The following is a 23,440-nucleotide window of genomic DNA, read 5'->3' as shown; positions in this document are numbered from 1 at the left end:
GACAGCATTCAACATCTGCTGTTGTTCACTTATTATAAAAAAGATAAAGGTCTTTTTTTGGGGGTGTGTGTGTGGTTTTGTGCACTCTTTTATGAGAACTATTGTACAGTCTGATTTGACACACTGCTGAGAAATTCAAGTGATAAGACAGGAGAAACCCAGACAAGCCTGATGGAAGGCATCCCATGTTTTGGAAGGCAGACTGAGATATAAATGAGATATAAACTGAGACCTTCCTGTCTGTGAAATTCAGGCGAAAAATTCAGTACATATTCTTAAATTAGTTAACAACTCAACAAGGACTGCAGAGAATTCTTCATCAATGGCAATTTTAAAATCAGACTAGACATTTTTTTATAACATGTGATGCTATTCTCAGAGAAATTAATTCAGGGAATTCTGGGAGCCTCTGGACACCGTGATTCTGCAGTGGATCCATATCAGCTTCATGATCTACGAAAAACTCATTTAACTTCACTCTGGTTGTCAAGTGGGTTTAGAAAGTCACTTACAGTTGGTGTGGCTCACTGTAAGTTGATACGTTCCATACTGTTTATCCTGATACTCTGGAGCTGGTTTTACTAAAAATGTGTCCAAGCTTTCAAACAATGAATTGCATTATAAATCAGAAAGAATGTCCAGTTCAGATTAATTGAGGGGCAAAAGGCTAGGAATAAATACATAAAACAGATTCCACTTTTTAAAAGGATCCAGCTACTAAATGGCCTCTGTATTCTTCCATAAGACGTGTGAATACTTCAGTACCATTCAAGCTGAATTGAATAGCCATTTTCATTTCCAAATTCAAATACCGTCTGTGCATATAAAACAGTTCATTTATTAATCCAAATGTTACTGTTGCAGAGCTCTTGGAAAAACATTCTCTCTTTCTTGGGTTTGCTCTTCATAAAAAGGAAGTTTTGGAGGGCCACCTAGAGAATTCAGTAGAAACACAATTGTAGGTCTATATAATTCTGAAATACTATATAGATTATACAGTTCATACTTAAATAATGTAATATACTACACCTTTCAAAAAAAAAAAAAAAAGTAGAGGATTGAGCTACACTGAATTCCTCATGGAGACAGACAGAACATGTACAACAACAGTAAAATCCTCTCTCAAATGGAAAGTTCACAAAGTGTTTCCTACATTTAATTCATTCTAAACTGTATGGCATTGCTAAACAAGCCAGCCATGATTAGATTACAAGTGGGAGGAAACTTTCACACAGTAGTACACATCATTAAGAAGTTATCCAAACTAAAAACAAAGAAATGCTTGTGATACTGTGGTAAGTTCTTCAGCACCTTCACAGAGCAATCTGAATCTATTTGTCCATGTGTTACCTACCTATGTGGCCATTTATCACATTTATTAATTCTTGGCCTCTTACCAAGGTAACACACATGGCTACAACACTCCCAAGCAAAGCTGCTGCTACCAAGGCTGGAAAATGCAGAACAGCTCTACAATTTCTTACACTAAAAAAGCCTACGCATCTCCAGCTTGCGTTACCTTCTTTGCAGGTTGGTCCCATCCACGTGGCTGGACAGACGCAGTTCCCGTTGTAAGGATTGCACTGGGACCCGTGGGCACACTGGCATGGCAGAGAGCAGTCTGGGCCGTACCGGTCCCCGCTGCATGCTGGAAGCACAAAAGCAGGAGCAGTGAGAGGTGCACTCCTCTTGCCTCTCGTGTCCCTGTGGGATGGCTGCTCTACATGGACAATGTGTGGATAGAACAGGAAGCATTTGCAGTGGCAGGATTCAGGACCAAATAAATGCAAGTAGGAAAAATTGGGGATATTTATTAAAACAAACAATCCCCCAGAAAAGTCACTGGCTTTTCACTAGGGAGGAAAGCAAAGCTCCTACTGGCTCTGCTGAGAATTCAAACCTCCATCAAGGTCTGCAAACTGGGGTCACCTGCTCAACTGAAAACTTCTTTTCTTGTTTTTGTTTAATCTCTACTAAACATCTAGCCTAAGAGCGTAGGTTAAGAGACTTTGCCTTGGTTTACCTAAGGCGATACAGCTACTTCTACAAAACAAAAAGCAGACCAGTATTACTGCACCGTATAAGCATGCTCCTGCCACGGCTTCGTGAAGAGAGAAGACACCAGGCAGCTCCTCAGCCTGCTAACCCCAGAGCAGCAGGCTGCAGTCATCTGCTGTGTCATCTACTACCTGCTCCCAACCAAACTACGCTCCAGCTTTCCTAAAGAAGCTCCCAAAATGGGAACCATTACCAGTGTAAAACCACAGGATGTTAGCAAAAGGAATCGCGGGATTTGTTCAGGATAGTTGCTGTCAACATGCTGGATCCACACTCCCCATTCCATACATGGACTTCATGTATACTCACTCATCTACTGCCAATCACACACAATTCTAATGATGAATCAAACACACTAAACCTCTTACTCCAATTACCTTTGCTGCAGAGGATGAACAAGCTCATAGGCATTTTGGGACTGCGCTGACAAATTCTCCTGGCAATTTTTCCAAGCTGTTTATACCTCAGCGTACAGGCACGAAGGGAAAGTCAGCAGCGGGTTGCAAGGCAGGGTGCAAAATATGCTGCAAGCAACACCCCTCTGCCTCTYACCTCACTCAAACCCACTGCAATCACCCGAGGCTCTTGCTTTCCTGCACGGCACCGTTCATCAAGCAAAGCTCTGCTCGGGCAGCCCCGGCCCCGGGGTATCCCCCCTGCCCTCCCAAGCTTGGCCTTTTCCATTAGAAATGTTATGAGAAAAGGTCTCCTCGAACACCTCTGGACCTGACTTTAATTTATGTAATACCACATTTTCATGTTAATAACAATGTGTATTTAAGACATCTGTTTGGAAGTCTGCAATGTTAATTTACTACAGCAAGAGAGAACCCATAAAAGTCTGCTATATTCTTTCTCTTTTTTTTTTTTTTTTAATTAACATTTTGCCTGTTTAATGGGTGCYTTACCAGAGTTCAAATTAAAATCAGGCCTTTTATCTTTATGGCTGCTGCACAGTCACAGCTGCTCACAGTTATATCACAGATGAACTGAGCCTAATTGAAAATAAAAATGCAAATAAAACCTACCCTGTAACAGCTTTCCATGGACAGGGGCTACCCTAGCTGATTTAAGAAAAATAAAAATGACTCCTATAGTTCTCAAGAAGCAGAATACTTGTTTCACATTTGTGGTGCTGAGCTTCCCCCTTGCGTTTTATTTCTGCCTAAAATTTCATTGGAAAAGCCTCTGGATTCACGGAGCCTTACTCACTGCATGGTGTGGTTGGACTCCCACTCAGCCCCGCGCCTGCAGAGTGAGTTACTTTGATTTCGGACCACAGGACGGTGCAGGGAGGGCAGCAAATCATTTTCCTTTTGGGTTTTTGGGTTGCACTTCAGCTCCCAGCAATTACTTAACCCTCCCCTGCACTAATGGYGTGATGTTTAAAACTGTTTCCTGCCCTGTCCGAGAACAAAGGGAGAACCAGTATTCCCCAAAAACGACCCTGAGGCTCTGGGCATTACAGTTCCCAGTGTGAGTCTGTAGTATTAGCACACAGACATTCACCCCTTTTAGCATGTTTGCTATGACATGATGATTTTTTTTTTAATTTTAATTCAGTGATTGCCATAAATTCACACCAGCATTTCTGAGACCAGAATCTGGCTCGGGAACTTTAGCTATCATTAGTGCCTCTCAACTCTGCAATGATTTCACCAGGATACGGCATTTTGGTTTGTTTTCTTTACAGTAGAGTTTTCTCACCTATTTTTATACCCTTGTTATGAAATAATTCAGCCTTTGTGGACCAGCTCATTACTAAACATGCAGCCCAAGTGCCTGTGCTGCAAATGAGGGAATTTTATTTGGATCAAACGTTCTCGGACTACTACTGAATCCCGGAGCCAGAAACAGCTGCCGCAGGTTCCCTACCCGCCACCTACACATGCAATTGGATCCCTTCACACTCCTGTCAAGCATCTTTCCACCACGTCTGCAAAACTGCTATTTGCTCTACTTTCTTGGTRTATTCTTCAACAACGCATGAAACTTGGTGCCAATGAGTGACCCTCAGAGCTTTCCTAACTGTGGGTCAATCAGGGTATTGATTGAAACAAGACGGGCACCCTGCTGGCAGAGCACTTTAACCTGCAAGAAAATACTTAAGTTACAAACGCTCACAGATTCCCTGTGCCAGGAAATGTCCTTTTGCAATTACGCCAGAACCAGCAGGTCACACCGGTTCAATTCTGCACAGTCCCGCCCTCAGCACATCTCACTGCTCTTACCAATGCTGCATTTGTCCCCAGTCTTCCCAGGCGGGCAAAGGCACTTTCCAGTTTGGGGATCACAGGGAACTCCTCCGCAGTCGCAGCGATGCTGACACCGCTCGCCAAACCACCCAGCGTCACAGCCTGACACACAGAACCCTTTGTCACATGCACTGCATACTTCAATCGCAAGAAATACATTAGTTGAGAGGACTTTTTCAAGGATGTCTCACAGGACAGCTCATAAACTCTGAGCTGAACCTAGCATAAATGCCAAGTTTAATGAAGAATGGAATATCGTGCAATAGGCATAATATTTATATGATCGCCCTTTATGTTGGTTTAGTCTAATCCAACCTATCAAAGGTATCTGTAAATCTGTCCCAGAAATGTAACTGGCACTTATTTTCATTTTTAATTAGAAGTCGGTGGAAGACTATTTCGTAACACTCAACTGGTTTAACATACACCAATTTAATAATCTCATTTGAAATTTTAGAAGCAAATTTAAAATCAGTAAAAGGAACTCATTTTCAATAATCAACATGTGGAACTCATTGCTGCAAGACATCATGGAGACGAGGACTTTAACTGCATTAATCAGAACCAGGTTAGTTTGTTTATAAGGGAACGACAACATGCAGGTAAACAATCCCAAATTCACAATTCAGGGTGTTCATAAAGGTAAAAGCCCGGACAAAGTTGCTCTCAACGTAGTGAAGTATTTGAGTAATAACACTATTTTTAAAGAAAATTAAATGTGTATACATACCTTTTTCGCAGTAGACACCTTGATAACCTGAAGGACAAATACACTGTCCTGTCACTGCATTGCAGCTAGCTCCATTCTTACAGGCACATGCTTGAAGACAGTTCAGCCCATAAAATCCAAGGGGGCACTCTGAGAAAGGAAAGTGCCAAATGAGGAAAGTTGATGAAGAAAACCATACAGCCCTTTAAAATCCTGGGCATTCTCTGCTGTGTTCCCCGYGAGCCAACAAAACCGCTGTATGTTGCAACCTCTATGCTATGTGCTTTTAAATTCACAATAACACCCCACTGCTAAAGAGATATGGAAGTTATTCAGACGCTGAAGCCGCCTGGTGATCTGGGAGACCCCGGAATTTTTTACTGAACCATGGAAGTGTTTATATGACTACGCTGAAGATCCCACATGGTCTTACTTTTGGAAAGCAGACTGCTCAGGCTGTGGCAGGGGCTGCCCACTTACTGTGTTCGCACGCGTGGCCAAAATAACCCTCGGGGCACYGGCAGCAGCCCGTGAACCTGTCGCAGGTGCCGTTGTTCCCACACGGGCAGTCCAGGYGGCAGTCAGGTCCGTATTTTCCCGGGAGACATTCTGCTGACAGAACAAGAACAGCACAAAGGCTTTTTGCTGACCTCAYGGGGATAAATCGCCTTCACAGCTGCAATCTAATGGCCATATAATAGCTTAGAGTGCTGAGACCAACACTTGCTACCAAACGCCCACCCCCTTTGGCACATTGGAGACACAGCACTTCTGCATGTGATATGATGCATTTGCTTACTTTGGTGAGAAATGTTTTATAGTATATAGATACTTGTATAGCACTCAGCTTCCTCACGCTAATAGTAGTCCATCTTCTTAATTTGTCTCTTCATATAGCTAATGTTGGAAAAAAAATAATGGTTTTGCAAGGTCACATAGCAAATGATATCTTCTCTGCTATCTGCCTATCTACAGCAATACTTCTTACAGGGACTTACAAAAGCCAGAAAAAATACAGCTTTTCTTGGACTGTGTTGTCATTAGAGTTCACCCTCTTCCAATTTCTAATGAAAATGGAAGGACCTCTGCTTCACACATAGTGACAGACCTTCCATGTGTAATTAGATATCTACTTTTACAGAACTAAACACGTCTCAAATTACTGAAAGCCAAGTCATGCAAAAATGACTGTGTCAATATAATTAACCTATGCATCATATCTGCAGAAGTTAACTTCATCACTGCTGTGGTAATTTGAATCTGGTGCAGACTGACTTAAATGAGTGTGACCATCCAAATAATCAGATTCATAAGTCTGCAAATGTCAGACAAGGCTTTTTTTTTTTTTGTATCTTTCAAGAACATCATATCTAATCAGTAGAAAAAAAATGATGCATGGCTTCAAGAAGCCTTTCAGGCAAAATGCACCAAGAACCACACAGATGTGGAAAGGAAGATTCTGTTTTCCAACAGCTTGCCTATCTATACAGACAGATAAACTGTGAAGATCTTTCTAGTGATATAGCACAAGGTTCTTCATGCTATATGTGTCCCTGGTCCTCAAAACCTGGGACTTTTTATCTAAAGACATCTGTAAGACATGCGTGCATGATCCACACTACCCTAGGACACCTGCCTGGCCCCAGGAAAGCTCTGCTACACACCTGCAGCTAGTGAGTAGTTGCAGAGATTTCAAGGAAGAGACAAATTCACGTGAGTGTCCATGTCTGCTCAACCTTTCAGCCAGTCAGTGGCAAACCTCACTTTTCTGGGGGCTTCCTTGAGTGACTATCCACAGGGGCAGTCACACTGTGAGGGACCCTGCGTAGTTAGCATCTTTTCTSCCTGTTCCTTCCCTAAAGTGTCATTTTTGGAAATCTGATTCTTGGTAATTGACTGATTCTTGGTATTGCTAAGGAGGGAGCTTGAGGTGGATGTTTTACAGACAACAAGGAAGGAAACACTGTACATGAAGGCCAGAACTGCACAGAGTAGGATTCTGGAGAAAAGTCTCTCCCAAAAAAAMCAAAAAAGAGACCTAAAGCTCTAACTTGGAGCTATTCTGCTTGAGAGTGATGAGTACAGCTGGGAGGGTGTCTGCTTTAGCAAAAAACTGCTTCATTTCAAGGTTGTGTAGATASTGAAATATGTAGATACTTCTTGATGTAGATACTTCTTGAATCCACACGTTCACTATCATCAAAGCAGAAAATCACCTTTCTCGCAGGAGCTCCCAGTCCAGCCCAGGCCACACGCACAGCTCCCATCCACCTGGTTGCAGACGGCGCCGTTCTGACACGTGCACGTCAGCTGGCAGTTGGGGCCATATTGTCCCTGGGGACACACTACAGAGAATTAACAAAGTTTGGAGAAGAAGATATTACCATCACGAAGGAGGAGGAAAGTGACAGGGAACAAAAACAGATGCTTGCTCCCCGTACAGCATCACAAGTGCCTGATGCAACAAGGCTGCGTGACGCACACAGCTCGTCACTGTACMTTTATTAGCAGTTTAATTCAAGCACTCCCTGCCTCACCCCATGTCCCTCTCGCTTCACACTCCACTTGTTCTCCTCCCCTTGTCCCATCTCACTCCAGTCTTCTCTTCAGTACATCCTCTAACCTTCCCTTCTGGGTTTCAAGCAGTTGGTTGGGAAATTTAGTCCCAGCCAGGCACCATGCCCTCACAGTGCTCACCACAGAGAGCTACCCTTGCCTCTGTCCTGGGTTCACATCGCATGTTTAGAGCACAGTGTGGGAGAGCTGTGACTTATTTTGCTTTGCAGGGAACTAGTGCAATGGCACCAGTGCTAGTGGGACCAAGTGGTGAGGCCTGGGCAGGAGACTGGGGTAGGATGAAGGAGGGCTGTGGAAAACAGCCARAAACGGTTGGTGCTGGGGCTGACTTGCTGGCTGTCCCAGGGACGTGCCCCRCTGACAGGGGGGCCGCGGGCCCCGCTTGGTTACCTTGCTGACAGGCTGCTCCGGTCTGGCCAGGAGGACAGGAGCAGTTGCCAGTCCGCGGGTCACACCGACCTCCGCCGCAGGAGCAGAGCAGGGCGCAGTCCTTCCCGTACCGATTTCCAGGGCAAGCTGGAGGAAACAGGGGCTTTGGTTAAACACCTCGGGTGCAAAATGCCAGATTTTCTTTTTAACAGAGCTGACACTCTGCAGAACCAGCTCATTTTTATTCCAGTTAATGTGTTTCAGAACAACAACTCCGGAAACCCCATCCAGAGATATGATAACTTCTGAATGTTTTTWTGACTGTCCTCCATGTTTCCATGTTGAAGGATTCTTTCTTTTGTTAATAGCAATATTCTCCTGTTTAAGCCTCCTGAATGTTTTAAAGCATTGCCTTTCTATGATAAGCAAATGAGAATTTCGAAAAGAGACTGAAAATGATAAAATAATAGTTAAGTTCTGATTAGTGCTGTACAGTACAGTTGGTTTTAGCCAACAGGTACAGCATGTGGAAATACCAAGTTACCCATATTAGGAGATCACAGATGTGGTAATACAGCAATTCAGCCTCATAACCCAACCCTAACATAAAGAAGGAGGTGCAGGGTTGCCATGGCCTCCTTACCAGCTCTGCCATGACAAAACTTGAACTTTCTCCCATTTACTGAAAATAATGACACCACAGCTTGAAGCAAAATACTGGGATAATTTCTCAACTGAGAAATTTTGGACAGGAAAAAGGAACTTGAGCAATTCACACTGAGCTGTCTCTACACATAACTTTGGGCGGGCGGGCTGTAATCCTAGGATGAGTATCCCTGCTTCTGCACATATGAAAGAAAGGGAAAATATTTTGCAAGAGAGTTTTTACAAAGCCAGAAACCTGATTTAAAATTCAAGCAAATATGAGCTGGGATCTATTTATATACTGGCAATTATCTGAATTATTCTCAGTGCTGCTTTCTCCCAGCAGCAGCCCGTGAAAGGAGCCCACCTTTGCTGCAGTCGGCTCCAATGAAGCCGGGCGCGCAGTCGCAGGTGCCCGTCGCAGGGTCGCAGTGGCCTCCRTTCATGCACGTACAGGATTTTTGGCAGGAGGAACCGTAAGTACCTTTTGGACACCCTGTTTAAAAAACAAAGCCAAATAACAAAGCTGCCAGGGTCTGTTGCTATTTGGACCGTTGCATTTCCTGTCTTAAGCCCTTTGTTTTGGAGGTAGCAAGAAAAGCCAGTCCAGTCCTCTCAGGATTTTTCCTCCTGGATTTCTATTCCAAAACACCCATTTTCCTTTATCCTTACAAGGCTGAGATGGAGAGATGAAGCCTTGGTCTCTCTTCAGGGCAAAAAAAAACAGTCTCTTTTGTCTGTAATGGTGAGAAGACATCTCTGCCTCTTTTAAGTGTCATTCTGGAAGACTTGTTCTAGTCTTCCAGATTAGAGAGACACCAGACTGAAAAGAGACACCTTTTCAGAAGATGGATATAGGGCAGATACACTTCACATGCAAAGCTGAAAACTCCCTGTGAAAAGACAAGCTGTGTTTTGTGAGAACCCAAGCAAACACTGGACTTGGATGAACTGCTGAGCCAATGTCATGTGGCTGTGCACAAATAGGTTTTCTGTGTATTTTCTGATACAGTGTTTTTCTGGTTTCTTTCTGGACAACTAATTTTGAAGGAATTTTGAATATAAAACTAAGGAGACTTCAATGCAACAGTTACACTTAGCTCACATCTTCAAGATACTCTCCTGAAGCATGAAGGCCAGAAAGAAGAAAAGTGCAGGGCTCRGGTCCTAGGCATGTGCCTCTAGCTGTCGTGGTTGACTCCAGCATGCTAAAACTGAACTCGGGATACCATTCTCCCAATTTTCCAAGACTAGAAATAGAATATAGAAGACTGGAACGGGGAAGAAGTCACTGCTCTTATAACAACAAAAATATGAACAAGGCTCAACAGTAACTCCCTGCAAAAGGAGAGTGAGAGAGGAAGAGAGAGAGGGAGAGACTGAGATTATGCTACATCTTTAAAAGTATATATGATATAACTGAAGATGGGTTTTGCTTGAACCAGGATAGCAGATGATCAGGACTAAGCAGACACACACTTCCACATCACGCAGATCCTCTCTCTGGTGCCTCAACCGTGCCTTCTTCTCAAAGAATACTTTGTGCTTCCATTTGTCAGTACAGAAAATTTGTTTCATATGCAAATCCTGGCATCAAAGAATGATCCTTGAAGCATCTATTTAATTTCTACCAAGAAATGAAGCTAAGGACACACCCYGATTAAACGATTTGGTCTGGACTTGCAGAGAGTTCCTTCTCCCTTCCCCTTTCCTTTGGGTCATCGTCTGGCTTTTCTCTGTTTTAATTCCGTTTCCCGCAGTCCCAGCTATGCTGCTTCTCCCTGGCAAAGCTTTCAGAATTGCTCTTCAGTTCAAAACTAACAAGAGCTGTTCCATAACTAAAAAGCGATGCAGTATTTCCCTCCTTACAGATTTATTTATCCTTGCAGGGCTTTATTTATTTCATTTCAAGGGGGAGTAACACAGGCAGGGCAAATGCATCGCTGCAACTTCCACGTGATTATTAACAAGGCTGTCTCATCTGTTACCACTTTGCAAAAGAACTTACATGCAGACAGCTAGGGCAATTTACACAGTGTCCTGCCATTTAAGTAGGCTCTGCATTTATTAAGAGGGTTAGCCTCTAACCACCAGTTATCTAATAAAGACATTTTCTAATTTAACAGTTTCCTGYGCATCTGACTTATGTTTTTGTCAGAGCGGCAGGAACTGCAGCCAGATTTCTAACTCATTTCCTGATCTTTTCCTTCTGGTTTGGGTGGGTTTACCATGACCAAGAGTTCCTAAATCTTTTCCTACCAACTTTGTGCACTAGGGCTTTCCTTACCAATATTACTAACTGCGYTGCCAAAAACACAGTCTTGTTGCATCTGGTTTAGATACCTTGAAGGTGAAGCTGGTGAGGTCTTTTTGGCTCAGAGTTCATCCAGCTCAATAAACAGTACAGAGATGCAGTGTGTTTTTTTCTATCCATTATAACACCTCTTAATTTTTTTTTTTCTCCAGCTTCTCCAAACTCAAGCGTATCTGTCCATCCATCGAGTTATAGACAACTGATGGGAACCTCATTGCTAGTTCGCCTGCTTCCTTTGTATCCTGCCAGGAGACTATTTCAGTTCTTCACTCCAAAATTTGAGAACATGAAAGCCTAGTTGCTCTTGGCTCCTGGAAATTTGACTTCCCAGCCAACTACACCTTTTATAGATATTTTCTTGAACCTTTTTTCACAGTACTAAAAATACAGCAATAGTTGCCAGAAACTATTTCCAGCAGCATCCAACCACATGTTGACTGGACCGAAGCCCGTTTAACTTCTTTGGGAGTGGCTCCCTATGCTGTTTTTCATATTATATCGAAAGCTTCTTCACCATGGAGCAGCCCCAGGTCGCTATGTAGCAGAAACGAGGAGTGTTTCTCTCAATGTCACGCTAGCTATCCCTGGTTATCAGACAGTGTGAGTTCAGAATGAGATCCATGATGTCTCACTTCACTGACCTATATTTAAAAATAACTTACATGTAAACTGCTTTGTTTCCATTTTCATGTCTCTACAGATTAGTCCAATTTGTACGAGAATAGGGATAAAAAGGGTGGGGAAGAAAGACGTGACATAAATTTTCCTCTCCTTTAAGTCTCTACACTCATGATACACAGACATTTCATTATTCCAACATTAACATTTTAACAGAACTGTATCAATTAGCTGAGAATTTGCTTCTCATGATACCGTCTACTGTTGGAATCTAGAAAACACAGCATCATGAAGGATGCTATAGGTTTAATCCTAACCACAGAAAACTATACAGCAAAATCCTCTTTGCAATAAACACAGCTTCCACTTTGCAAGTAACTTCTTTTACATCAGCACTTCCGTAATAATCATTAATATACATGTTTTTTTAAACTAGAAAGTAAAATCTTAAGGAATTAAGCAAACTCAAGACATTCATTATAATCTACTGAGATTTAGATAGAGATACAAAGATAAGGGCTATTGCAAGACAAGGGCTATTGYAAGACTACTACATAAAAGTTAAGAGTCTAACCATGTTTAAGTCTTTAAAAAACTGCACTGTTAAATAGATGATCTCTTTGACTGCTCTACTATAATRTTCACCATAACTCAATTGATAATGGATCCAGATGGCTCAAACCTAGATTTTGAAGGCCAGATTTTGATTTCACTTACAGTGAGAACTGATGTATAAAGGAGAACAGAATCAATCCTTATATATTTTTTTTTATTTAAAGAATGACTTGTGATAACTTGATGGCAATGCAAACATTCATCTCTTAAATCTGCAAGCTTCTTGGCTGCATAAAGCACAGGTTTAACCCTTACCAGATCTGCACATATGGCTTCTGGCCTTTGTATCCAAATCATCACCCAAAAAATCAAGCAAACTAAAACAGCCATTCTGGATTCTTAGGAAAGGAAAACCAGTGTTTGCCAGGGAGAGAAAGACTGAGCCTGAAAAAAAACAGCCTTTTACTCTTTTATGAGACTATTACAAGTCATGGAGTAAAAAGAAAATTAAAGTTGTAAATAAAAAGGTAATTAACTGTCTCCTTTTTTGGATACTTCAGTATATGTTTCTTATCAGTTGCCACATTCCACTACAAACAATTTTACAGATGTCCTAAAATACCAGCATGAGGCATGTGGATCTGGGAATATTTTTTATGATGGAGTGTTCAGCCAATTGGCATTTTGTCCTTTACACCAGTCACCATTTTTCAATACAGAGTAACAATTTGTTTAATTTGATTGTTCCTCAGAAGGCTCTACAACCTAACTGACTTTATGAATCACTTAGATTTATTGCCAATCGCAGCTCGTTGCTTTATAGTAACCATTTGTCCTTACTTGAACACTCTGATTTCGGGAAGCATTTTGGTCTAGGTATGTTAGGAAAAAAAAAGAAGAGCAAAAAAAAAAGAGAGAAAAAAAGTTATATAATATTCTTTTGTAGCTGAAGATCAAGAGTTGTAAATGCAATTATATCAATTATATGGGTATTCTTCAGCATGGATGAAATTGGATAGAATTTTGCTAGTGAATGATTCTGTTGTTGACTTCAAGTTCCTCCCAACAAGGTGGACGCTGCTGCTGTTGTGCATTACCACGAGCTGTGTCTTGGTCAGTGCTGAAGGTGGACAGGGATGGAGGCAGGGGCTCCTGTGTACTCACTGTGCCTGCAGCGGGCTCCGAAGTACCCCGACCTGCAGGAGCATCTGCCCGTCACCGGGTGACACTGCTCCTTCTCCGCAGAGCACCGACACACTTGGTTGCAGTTCTTCCCGTACGTGCCCGGTGGACAAGCTCGGGGAAGAGGAAATGGAAGCCAATAAATTCAATTTGTCCTGGTAAATAGAGCACTCAAACAAAGAGCAAGCTCAAATTTATTAAATAAAGCCCCTGCCTACAGAACTATGCTGTCCTCCGGGACTCTGGATTTATTACATTTACTTGGGGGTTACTTCACTGCTTGATTTTGTTTCRCTCAGTCAATTTGTGCCCAACTGTCAAGGGCCAGATACAATTTTCTTGTCACTAGAGAAAATCATAGGGAAATGTCAGGTAAAATTGACTAAAATAACAGTATAATTCACAGAGGACCAGGCACACGGATAAAGACATTCTACCTTTTGCAGGGAGCTTAAACTTGCAAAGCCGCTTTAGCACATCTACACAGGTTGCATTTTGTCCATCACRGTTACAGTGACAATGTTTTTTGGTCTTTCTGTGTCTTAATTCTTACATTACTGCTTCCTACAGCATTTCCTCGGTTGAGGCCCTCTTGCCAGCTGATGTAAATTGGTACAAAGAGYAGATGTACTGCATTTAATACAAACAAGGCTGGGTTTCCCCATCCCTTGCCTAAGGAGGTGGCTCTGCTCCCTGCTGCAAGGAGGAGGAAGGTAGGAGCTCCTCCAAGACAGACAAACTGCAGCTATTGCTGGACGGAGGAGAAATTCCATCAATCCCCAATCTTGGCTTTTCTCCCAAGAGCAGCAGAAGCAGCAGCCAAGCCTGGTCTTCACGAGGGGCAGCAGCACGTCTGTCCTTGCTTTTCAGGCACTTATTAACTCACCACTGTAGCCACTTAAGATATGAACCCCTCTCCTGGGGTGCCTGCCAAGGAAGCTCTTTGCTTTCTTACAAACAACTTACTCTTTTCGCAGCTGTCACCAGTAAATCCTCGTGGACAGCCACACTCTCCCGTCAGATGATGACAGGGGACACCCGCAGGACAAGCGCACCTCTGGGCACAGCTCAGGCCGTAGTAGCCTTTCAAGCAAGCTGGAACGAGGGGACAAATTCTGCTTAGAACAGTTGGCAGAGCATGAGGATGATGGTTTGAAAGCTGCTCTGCTGCTCCATGTGAGCACTACCTACCCAACAGGGAGGCCACACAAGCTAGCCCAAATCCCAGAAGAGTTCAGGTTAACACATGAACACAACACCATTGACAGAGGCAAAGAGCAAAYTGAAAAAGGATTTGGAACTTTCTTAAGACGCTTTAACTAGATAGAATAGTTATGCCATTAGAAATCAAAAGCCAGGTTCAGCACGGACTTCAGTTAGAGACGGTCAAGATCCAGCCCTCTATGCTATAAGGAATACCCATACTTTCAAAAATTGAAGCATTTCAGAGGGAAGAGTGAGATATTTTCAAAATGACTCCAGGCTGATTTTCAAAAAGGATAAAAAATATCAGAATCCTACAGAGTTGGTTCTATTAAGTGCAGGAAACATCAGAGCAAAGGAATTGAAGGGTCTTTTCTGTGGATGAGGATCTACCAGGGACAAACACAACAACCAGGACTTCTCTCCTGAGAGCCCTGGCMGATACTCACGTTTGTCACACCGCATCCCTCGCCATCCCTTTTCGCAGTGACACGCGCCAGTCTGATGGTCGCAGGACGAGCTGTGCACACAGTCACACCGCTCCTCGCACCGCTTCCCAAAGAAGCCAGGGGGGCAGACTGAGGAACAGAAAAYGCCAGCCCTTCTATTGCATGTAAAGCATCACTTGTTGACAAAGAAGTCAGTATTTTTCCTTCCTGGACATAACGATGTGCACTTAGAACACTGTATGCCCAGAAAATATAACAGAGAGAATATACTCAAAATGTTAAAAGTGCTTAATGTTGACTATTAGTGAGTTTCTACATGAAAGTTTGCAAGTTTGCAGAGTTGCAGTCGAGAGTACCAATTCAGATAGTCTCTATAGAGGTAGTAATGTCACTTTTACACTGTAATGTGAATGGGAAGAGGAGTAACTAACTTTCTATAGTGAGAATATACTGTGCCTAGATATAGGCGCTCTGCTACTGCTTTCCACCTCATACATCTTTATTGAGTGATTAAAGAGAAAGTGAAACCTGAGGACGTGATAGCTCCCCATTGCACAGATCCTTCCAGTTCACACTGACCATGGAGGCTGTGCAAGTCCTCAGCACCCAAGTGGCTTGAACACCGCTTGTGGCTTGCAAAAGCCACAGCATGCCGGGGCAGAATCAAATGCAGGTTTCAAGTCATCTGATACCTGCTGCTTCCAAGATTTCTGTTTAAGGGACTTGTGTGGAGGTAAACATGGCAGACATCTATTTTAAACCTGTGCAGTGYGGATCATAGGTCAGTCATAGCAGTTAGGATGCAGCATGGACCATTACGATCTGATTTCCTGAACTTTCCTCAGTGAGGCACAGAGAAGCAGCAGCACATGTTGGGCACAGTCTGATATAGCAGATTCTCTTTACAACTTGCTTTCTTTAATATATACTTCCATACATCTGTAAAGCGGAGAAATACCTTTGTTTTCTTAGCAGACATGACCCAGAAGTAGAAAGGGATAAATGATTTGGATAGGGCATGTATTTGTGATTGAGTAGCGACCTGCCTCCAGAGCTCCTGTGAAACATGGTGAACTCTGGCACTTCCATTATTTTACTGGCCTACCAAATATAACAAATTAAGATATTAAAAAATATAAGGAAACTTGCTCTATATTCTAGGAGCAGAAATGACTGACTGATAAAACATGAGGAGGAAATATCCATACCAACATCACAGCGGTGGCCAGTCCAGCCCAAGTGGCAGATGCATTTCCCCGAAAGCCGGTCGCAGTCYCCATGGTGGCAGCTACAGTTCTGCCCACAGCCCTCTCCGGATTTCCCATCCTCACACTCTGAAACAAGACCGGGGACACTGACACAAGGCCGGACAAGGAAGGGCCTCAGCAGGGCCAGACTAATGCCTGTGGCCTGGTTCAGGCCAGGTCTCACCAGGACAGAATTTGGCTGTGGAGTGAAAGGAGGTGCTGAAGAACTCACCCAGCTCGCAGGCCGTGCCCGTCCAGCCCTCGGGACACCCACAGCGGCCGCTCACTCGGTCACACGTCGCCGGGCTGGGGCAGAGGCAGGGCTGCAGGCAGCTGGCACCGAACCAGCCCGGCGGGCAGGCTGCGAACGAGAGCCAGCAGCAAGACACGTAAGCCGGCAAGTGCGGGACAGCACGCGGAGAGCACRGCCCTCCCCAGCCCAAACCTGCCATGACGCCCGGGGCCACTACAGAGCGAAACCGGAGGCAAAGACTTCCGAGGAATTACATTAATATAAAACTGGTCTGGGAGCAAGATATGTAAAACGGCAGGTGACAAAGACCTCACCRATCAACTCAAGCTTTTCTACTCAGACTTATGATAAACATACTTTGGGTCCTTTCTCTTACCTTCTCAGCACTAAGGAATGTCATTATCGATTTCTGTTTTCAGCATTCCCTTGTACAGTGCACTTAAAATCACAATTACTTTCATAATGAACAATTGATCTTGCTATCTGTAGCTGGCTGAGGACATTTTACAGTTAACTTATTTTTAATTTAAGCAAGATTCTTAAATCCCGTTTCAACTAGATCCTATGGAGAGATCCTAATTTTTTGGCAGTAAAAATGCAGGCATCTTTTCTGTGCAGAAGTGGTAACCGAAATGTTAGCGGAACAGGTTCTCACTCTGCAAAGGGACAGTCATTGGGAGACTGCTCACTCACCCTCACAGATTTGTACCACCTCCTCACTTCCAAACGTGAAGAAATACAGAAACCACCAAATGTGGCATTAAAGGAAAAGGGTATGCTTCACAAAATCTTTATATTTGATAGTGGCTTTATTTTTGTATTTGTTTCGGATTTGAGGCCTTTAAGCAAAACCATGATGATTGGATGCATCATGAGGAAAGGTTTGGTGCATCTCTGCTCTGTGTTCCTTCATGGAAAACCCTCTTATATTGGGTTCTAAATACCAGGTTATATTAAGTTTTCCATTAATTCTTATATTACTCTACCATCATTTGTATCTTTCCTTTGCTTAACTTTTGCTCCCTATTATGCTTTGCAGCTGCTTCTTTGGGAACGTTGACTTGGTCCAAAGCCCAGTGCATCCAGGGCACCAAGCATCCCAGTTTTGCACTCCCTGCTCTATGGCACTCCTAAGGTACCAGAGAGCTGAAAAATGCAGGTAATGCTKAGGAGGGGACATAGAAAAGAGAGAGTTTCTAGGACAGAGATGGACAAACTTGGCCAATGGCTTGGATACGGTGGATGAGAACGTGCAACATAAGCCTCAGCACAGCCCTGCTTTGCTGTCCTCCTTCCGGAGCTCCCCCAGGAGCAGGGCTTTGGTTTCGGTCTCGCAGACTGGTACAGCTGCCAGCACTAAAGCTCCCAAAGCCTTTCCCGTGGTGTGGATTTGGCTGCCTGCGTCTGGGCCGGCAGGAGGTAATGGTGCGTGTCTGCAGAGCGCGCGGGACGCGAACGCAGGCTGCAGCAAGGAAACAGCTTCATTGCTGTGTCGTAAATTAAAGTTTGTTGGAGTTTTTCTCCTTAATCACACAGACTTCAAAATCAGCTCTCCTTTCAGTTTACAACCCTGTTTTGGCCCTTTTTGCCTCTTCCTGCCAGCCTCGCAATGCGTGCCCTAATGTGGGGCACTTGTAACAGYGCTGGCCCCAAGTTGGGTTTTTAATGTGCGGAACTTCATTACTGTGTGGATATGAAAATAACAACCGAACAGTGCACAGAGCTGGTAATTTAAATACCAGTGGACACCCCCCGAGCTGGGGTTTCATTCTTCCTTCCTACAGTCTTGTGCACCAGGACTGCAATCCCAACTGTACCTTCTTGGCAGGTGGCTCCTCTCCATCCCGCGGCACAAATGCACGTCCCAGCTACGTGATCGCAGAGCGCGCCGTGGTGACAATTACAAGCGCGACTGCAGCCCTTCCCGTAACTGTCACCCGGGCAGGCTGCACCGAGAGAAGGCCATAAAATGCAATTAGAACACATCAAAGGAGGCATCATACAGAGCACATTTGAGACAYAACCCACTTCTGGGGAAATCAGTTTGAAATTGGCTTCTCATGACATACTTTTCACATCTTAGAGGCATGTAGGATCACATATTAACCACACCTGACACTAAATAATGTGGCTCAAAAATATGTATYATAACACATTCTGAGCAGATTTTTATCAAAGACTAGGCTCTCGGGGGTGATGGATCAGCTGTCATCCTCCTGTGCTGCGGAATGTCTTTGTGCTAAACTAATGGTCCAGCAGAACAGCYAGCTTGACAGGCTGGATATTTATTTGCATCCTGGTAGGAGAACTGACAACTTCATTGTTTTCATTGTTCATTTTTCACAGTTGGATGCATTAGCTCACCCCGAGGAGCCTTGCTCGTTGGTCAGACAGGAGTGATATTTTCAACACATTGAGTTAAGCAGCTGGCTCCCAGGTGAAAACTTAGCACACCCATCTCACAAACGTACACTTGCTTCAGCTCCATTCTCAACTGCGCTGTGGAAAAACAATGAGGGTGAAATCCCTGTAATTTCCCTCGCACTGGAGATGTGGACCTCTAAATGGTGGAAAGTAGACCGTTCTGTCACTCTGCTTTCCCAGGTAACAACCCCAGAATACAAAATTAGTTGGTGTGGTTTTCCGTGTCTGTGTTAGAGAAGTTCACTAATTCACTTCCATGAAGTGAATCCATCTCTGCTAGATGGCCAGGGCTGTCAGCAAACACTGGAGAGCCAGCAAAGCATCCTGATCCAGGAAAGTGTCCTGCACTCGCTGACTGGAACATCTCCAGGACCTCAGCCAAAGCACAACTCTTCACAAAAGCCTCTAGGCCTTTGATGGTGTGGCTGCAGAATGAGGTTCTGTGCGAAGGACTCATCTCTGGGGGCAGAGCACTGAAAYCACCCAGACCTCAAGGGGTGATCTGGTTGACAGCACTGGAGCTATTCACCGCCTTTTGCTTCCTACCTGAGGACTTCTGCAATTCTCATAGATATCGGTTCTCCTAGAACATCTTTTCAACACTATTCATTTTTGTCATTGCTTGGACCCCATCCATGCTAAAACTACAAGAAAGTGCAGGAACTCAGCCACATCACAGTTAAAGTTTGCTCTGCAAATGAGGTCTGCTTGCCAAGTGAAAGATTCAGCCCATCTCACAGAGCTTTGGCTCGACTACAGGAGCAAACTAAGTATTTCCACAATAGAGATGAAGACTGTATCAGAACCAAGCCAAAGGAAAAACCATCTCATAACTAGCTCCTCCGACTAGTTACCAGTGGTTGGAGTGAGGTTTCTAGAGTATGTGTGCAAGGCTCTTCTTACTTTCCTTGAGAAGATGAAGAGTTTTGCACTGATTTCTGGTAAGAAATTAGAAATTGCTGGAGAGGAAAAATTAAGCTGTTCTCATTCAGTGTATACAAACTTAGTTTCTCTGTGGGACTATCCCGACTATCAAACCGCTGCTCTGAAGATCAAGGGATATATTTAACTGGCTTATCAAATTCCTTGACCGAACAAACAAACATCCCAGTGAATTTTCCCTGCCACGATGAATGTAAAGAAGCAGAAACAYCTGAATTATTAGACTTCTTCTTGCTCTAAACTTCTCTTTTCTGAGGAAATGTTTCTTAGTGGTCTTTAAAATCCCTTTTATGCTCAGAATAATGAACATAAAAAACTAGAGGCCAAAATACTGAGGCAAGAAACTCAACATCTATCAAAAGCATATGGAAGCATAAGGAAAGGACTAAGACACAAAAGGGTGCCCAGGAGATTGGATTTCATGCAACTTGGGCTGATTTTTCTCTCTCAAAAGAAACTGCTGTTTTGAAAGAACATGAAATTTGCAAAGTTGAGCACTCAGATACTATGAAATATGAAAACTTTAGTTATCAGTAGCTCAAATACAAATGCTCTGAGCCCTGATCTTTCTGCAGTGATTTACTTCACATACTAGTGTGGTCTCTYTTCTGAAAGGAGCTGATTCTGTGAAGATCTTGCTGAGCAGAATTTGGGAAAAAAAGCTAGTTGCYGAATTCAATTTAGCTTTTACAGGCCATACACACGAAGTTTTGGGTTTTTTTGAGACTTTCATTCTGCGTGAGTTTGTATACAGAGAGTCACATCTCTGGCACAGGAAAATGCCAACGGCCAAATCCTAACTTCCATATAGCTGAGGCATTGTAACTCTCAACAAGAGTTTATTTTTAATATAGGCAGTATACCTTTCCAATATACCTCTTCTTTCAAATCCTGAAATAGCCTGGCCAGACAATAAAAAAAAAAAAAATATAAATCTCCCCATCAATACTTTAAGCTAAGGCTTAGCAGATTTCATCCCAAGTAATTGAAAATTATTTTCAAACAGCCAAAATATAGTCTTTTAATGCAGAGTGTCAGGCAGCTTTCACAAACAGGCATTCCTGCTTGTATCTCCCATAATTAGATAGCAGCTTACAGCAGGCGCTGCATGGCTCGCTTAAGATCAATTCAAAGCCCATGAGAGCAGAATTAGTTTTCAATATCCTGCAGCACATTGCCTGCAATTTGATTACCTGAAAACAAATGTTGTCCTTCCAGCTGTTGGAGCTAGCAACTTCTTGGAAACAGGAGCACAAACACTAAGCACCGAGCACAGACTGGGAGTAGCAGGTGAGCATCTCCAAAGCCTGCTTGGAGTCACCCAGGAACATTGGGAGCACTGTGGCCGAGGTCTGAAGCTCCAAGAGAAATGGTTTGTGGATCCATATGGTCAGCAGGTACCTCCTTTTCTCTGCAGACCTGTAGTCTTTGACCCGAGAGCACTCAGAGTTGACCTGGCTGATCAGACACACATCCTACCCAGATGGATGGGTATGGTGAGGGACAGCAGGTAGTTCCCAAGGATATCACTCTAGCTCTGCAAAGGGTTCCAGGCACCCCAAAATGAGCTGCCTGTAACTACTCGCCCTGCAAAGTGCCATCTGTAAAGCAACAGGCAGGAAGAACTGACCTTCATTTACATGCTGGGCAAACCTGCTTCGCCCTGAAAGATGTTTCATCTGAATCAATCTTCTAAGTCCTCTGGGCACTTGGTGTCTCATTAAACTTGTGCACGAGGGCAGCGCGCAGACYGCAGCCGCACTCGAGGCGGGCAGGCTGCAGAGCTGGGATCGCTTTGCTGGCCCCTGCCACAGGGTCCTCTCATCCCTCCTTGTTTACAAGCTCCTGGCAGGGAAGCTGCTGCTTCTGCTGTCAGTTTTGAAAGCTTTTTCATTTGCACCCTGGGATTTCCCTAAGCCAGCAGCTCTTAAGTGCAGTATGGTTCAGACTGAATCGATTTCTCTGTAAATTGGGTTCCTTCAAACTTGCTCTTCTCCCCCATTCTCAAGCCCCTCCACAACACTCCAATGCCAATCTGCAAAGGAGCTGTTTCCATGGATTTTATTGACTGCTATAGGACAGGACATTGCTAGCTCAGCTAAAACCCAGGGAAGACTCAGGCTTTAGCCAGGAGAAGCCCAGGTTACCCTTCTGCATCATTAACTGACCTTGTTCTCCTCCTCAAGCCAAAGGAGGCCTCAAGGGCTTTGGCATCTTAACTAGCAGGAGGAATAAATCAAGCTCGGCATAAAGCCCTACTGGTYGCAAGGCAAGGGAATAAATAGTTTCTCTCTCATATGAGCAGAGGGGAGCACAGGCAGCCTTTGACAAAATGCTGCATTTCTTCATTGAGCTTAATGAGATACACAGGAACAAAGCTTCCCATCCCTAATTCAGCCCAAGGGCCAAGCTGACAGACTGCTAACTTTGAGGTTTGTCCAAAGGACAACAAAGAAATAGATGGTGACCAAGACGCAAGCATCACACCTGCTCAGGGACACCTTTTCTTCTTTGAAGCATGTCTAATGTCAATGGCTTCATATTTATTTCTCAGAGTTGGATCAAGTGCCTAAACTCACAGGGCAGAATTACAGTTATCTTCAAGTGATGGGAGAAGAGCAGATCAAAAGGTCCTACGGGGGCCACAAGGAGGTGAAGGAGTCACCAGCACTGACTCTCCTATAGATAAGGAGGGCAGGAGAAGAAGCTCTCTCCAGAAAAAGACACTATGTGGAGGAGCAAAGGTGAGATATTATCAAGAGCAAATGCAGCAGGCAGCACTGTTCATACAGGGCTGATGACCATGCCTGGAGTGCCTGCCTATCATAGTGCATGCCTGGAGAAAACGACTGTTTCAGTAGGAGTATTATTTCTCTCTATTTTCTAAATGAAGCTGTAAGTTTCTACTAAAGAAAAAAAGCACAGCTGAGGATTAAAGAGATCTTATGAAAGCGTTTGCTATCAGCAGAAGTTGGCTCTTTGCATGTTCCTGCAGCACCTTCAGAAGGCAGTCGTATTTTCAAAGGGAAATATGGATTACACTATGGATCAATCTAAAGGTGAAGTTGAGACATTGAGAAGCTGAAAGTTGACTATCTTAAAAAAGCAAACAAAAAACCCCACTTTTGCTGCATTTTGCTAATGGACTCAATGAGCTCCATGTTTAACAACATGTAGATAAGGAAAATAGCTGAATTTTCCATAAAATCTGGTGATAAAATTTCTCAGAGTTTCCTATCTGCATACTTACCAAGTCAACTACTTTCAAATAATTTGTCTAAAAACTGTTTATAACCTTATTTTCTTCCACTAAATTAATCAAATAGYCCCAGCTCTGATTTTACCACATTGTGCATTTGTCACCTGTCACTTGCTAATTAGATGAGGTAAACCAGAAACACAGACATACCCTTTCATCTCTTAATATTTCGCAAAACTGAAGAACTGAAATTCACGAAATAGCAGCTGAAATTCACAAACAGCTCTGCTATTTAAAAACTAGTACTTACAACATTGGACAAGAGCCAACAGCATTAAAAAAAAAAAAGTTGATCATTTATATAGCAACTAGAAACTGTTTCAATTTTTTGGCATCTTTGGAAAGGAATGTGATCCATCCAAAACCATRTTGTCATAAGGT

At 43.5% G+C, this 23,440-nt stretch overlaps 1 protein-coding gene across 1 annotated transcript in view; it reads right to left on the bottom strand.

Moving 5' to 3' along the window:
- Positions 1 to 617: 617 nt before the first annotated feature.
- The window catches only part of LOC112952379 (multiple epidermal growth factor-like domains protein 6), a 166,877-nt gene continuing 144,054 nt past the window's right edge, over positions 618 to 23,440 (bottom strand). The window contains exons 24-37 of the mRNA XM_026045227.1: positions 18,252 to 18,380; positions 16,414 to 16,542; positions 16,143 to 16,268; positions 14,935 to 15,063; positions 14,249 to 14,377; positions 13,265 to 13,396; positions 8,981 to 9,109; positions 7,990 to 8,115; positions 7,239 to 7,367; positions 5,503 to 5,631; positions 5,044 to 5,172; positions 4,290 to 4,415; positions 1,520 to 1,648; positions 618 to 932 (exon numbers count right to left, since the gene is read on the bottom strand). Of these exons, the coding sequence (XP_025901012.1) occupies positions 853 to 932; positions 1,520 to 1,648; positions 4,290 to 4,415; positions 5,044 to 5,172; positions 5,503 to 5,631; positions 7,239 to 7,367; positions 7,990 to 8,115; positions 8,981 to 9,109; positions 13,265 to 13,396; positions 14,249 to 14,377; positions 14,935 to 15,063; positions 16,143 to 16,268; positions 16,414 to 16,542; positions 18,252 to 18,380 (1,751 nt within the window). The 3' untranslated portion in view covers positions 618 to 852. The remainder of the gene's footprint in view (positions 933 to 1,519; positions 1,649 to 4,289; positions 4,416 to 5,043; positions 5,173 to 5,502; positions 5,632 to 7,238; positions 7,368 to 7,989; positions 8,116 to 8,980; positions 9,110 to 13,264; positions 13,397 to 14,248; positions 14,378 to 14,934; positions 15,064 to 16,142; positions 16,269 to 16,413; positions 16,543 to 18,251; positions 18,381 to 23,440) is intronic.

This window comes from Nothoprocta perdicaria, unplaced genomic scaffold (assembly GCF_003342845.1).
Source record: "Nothoprocta perdicaria isolate Ctin4 unplaced genomic scaffold, notPer1 scaffold_4, whole genome shotgun sequence".
In the NCBI taxonomy this organism is placed as follows: Eukaryota; Metazoa; Chordata; class Aves; order Tinamiformes; family Tinamidae; genus Nothoprocta; species Nothoprocta perdicaria.
This window is presented reverse-complemented; position numbering and strand designations above follow the sequence as displayed.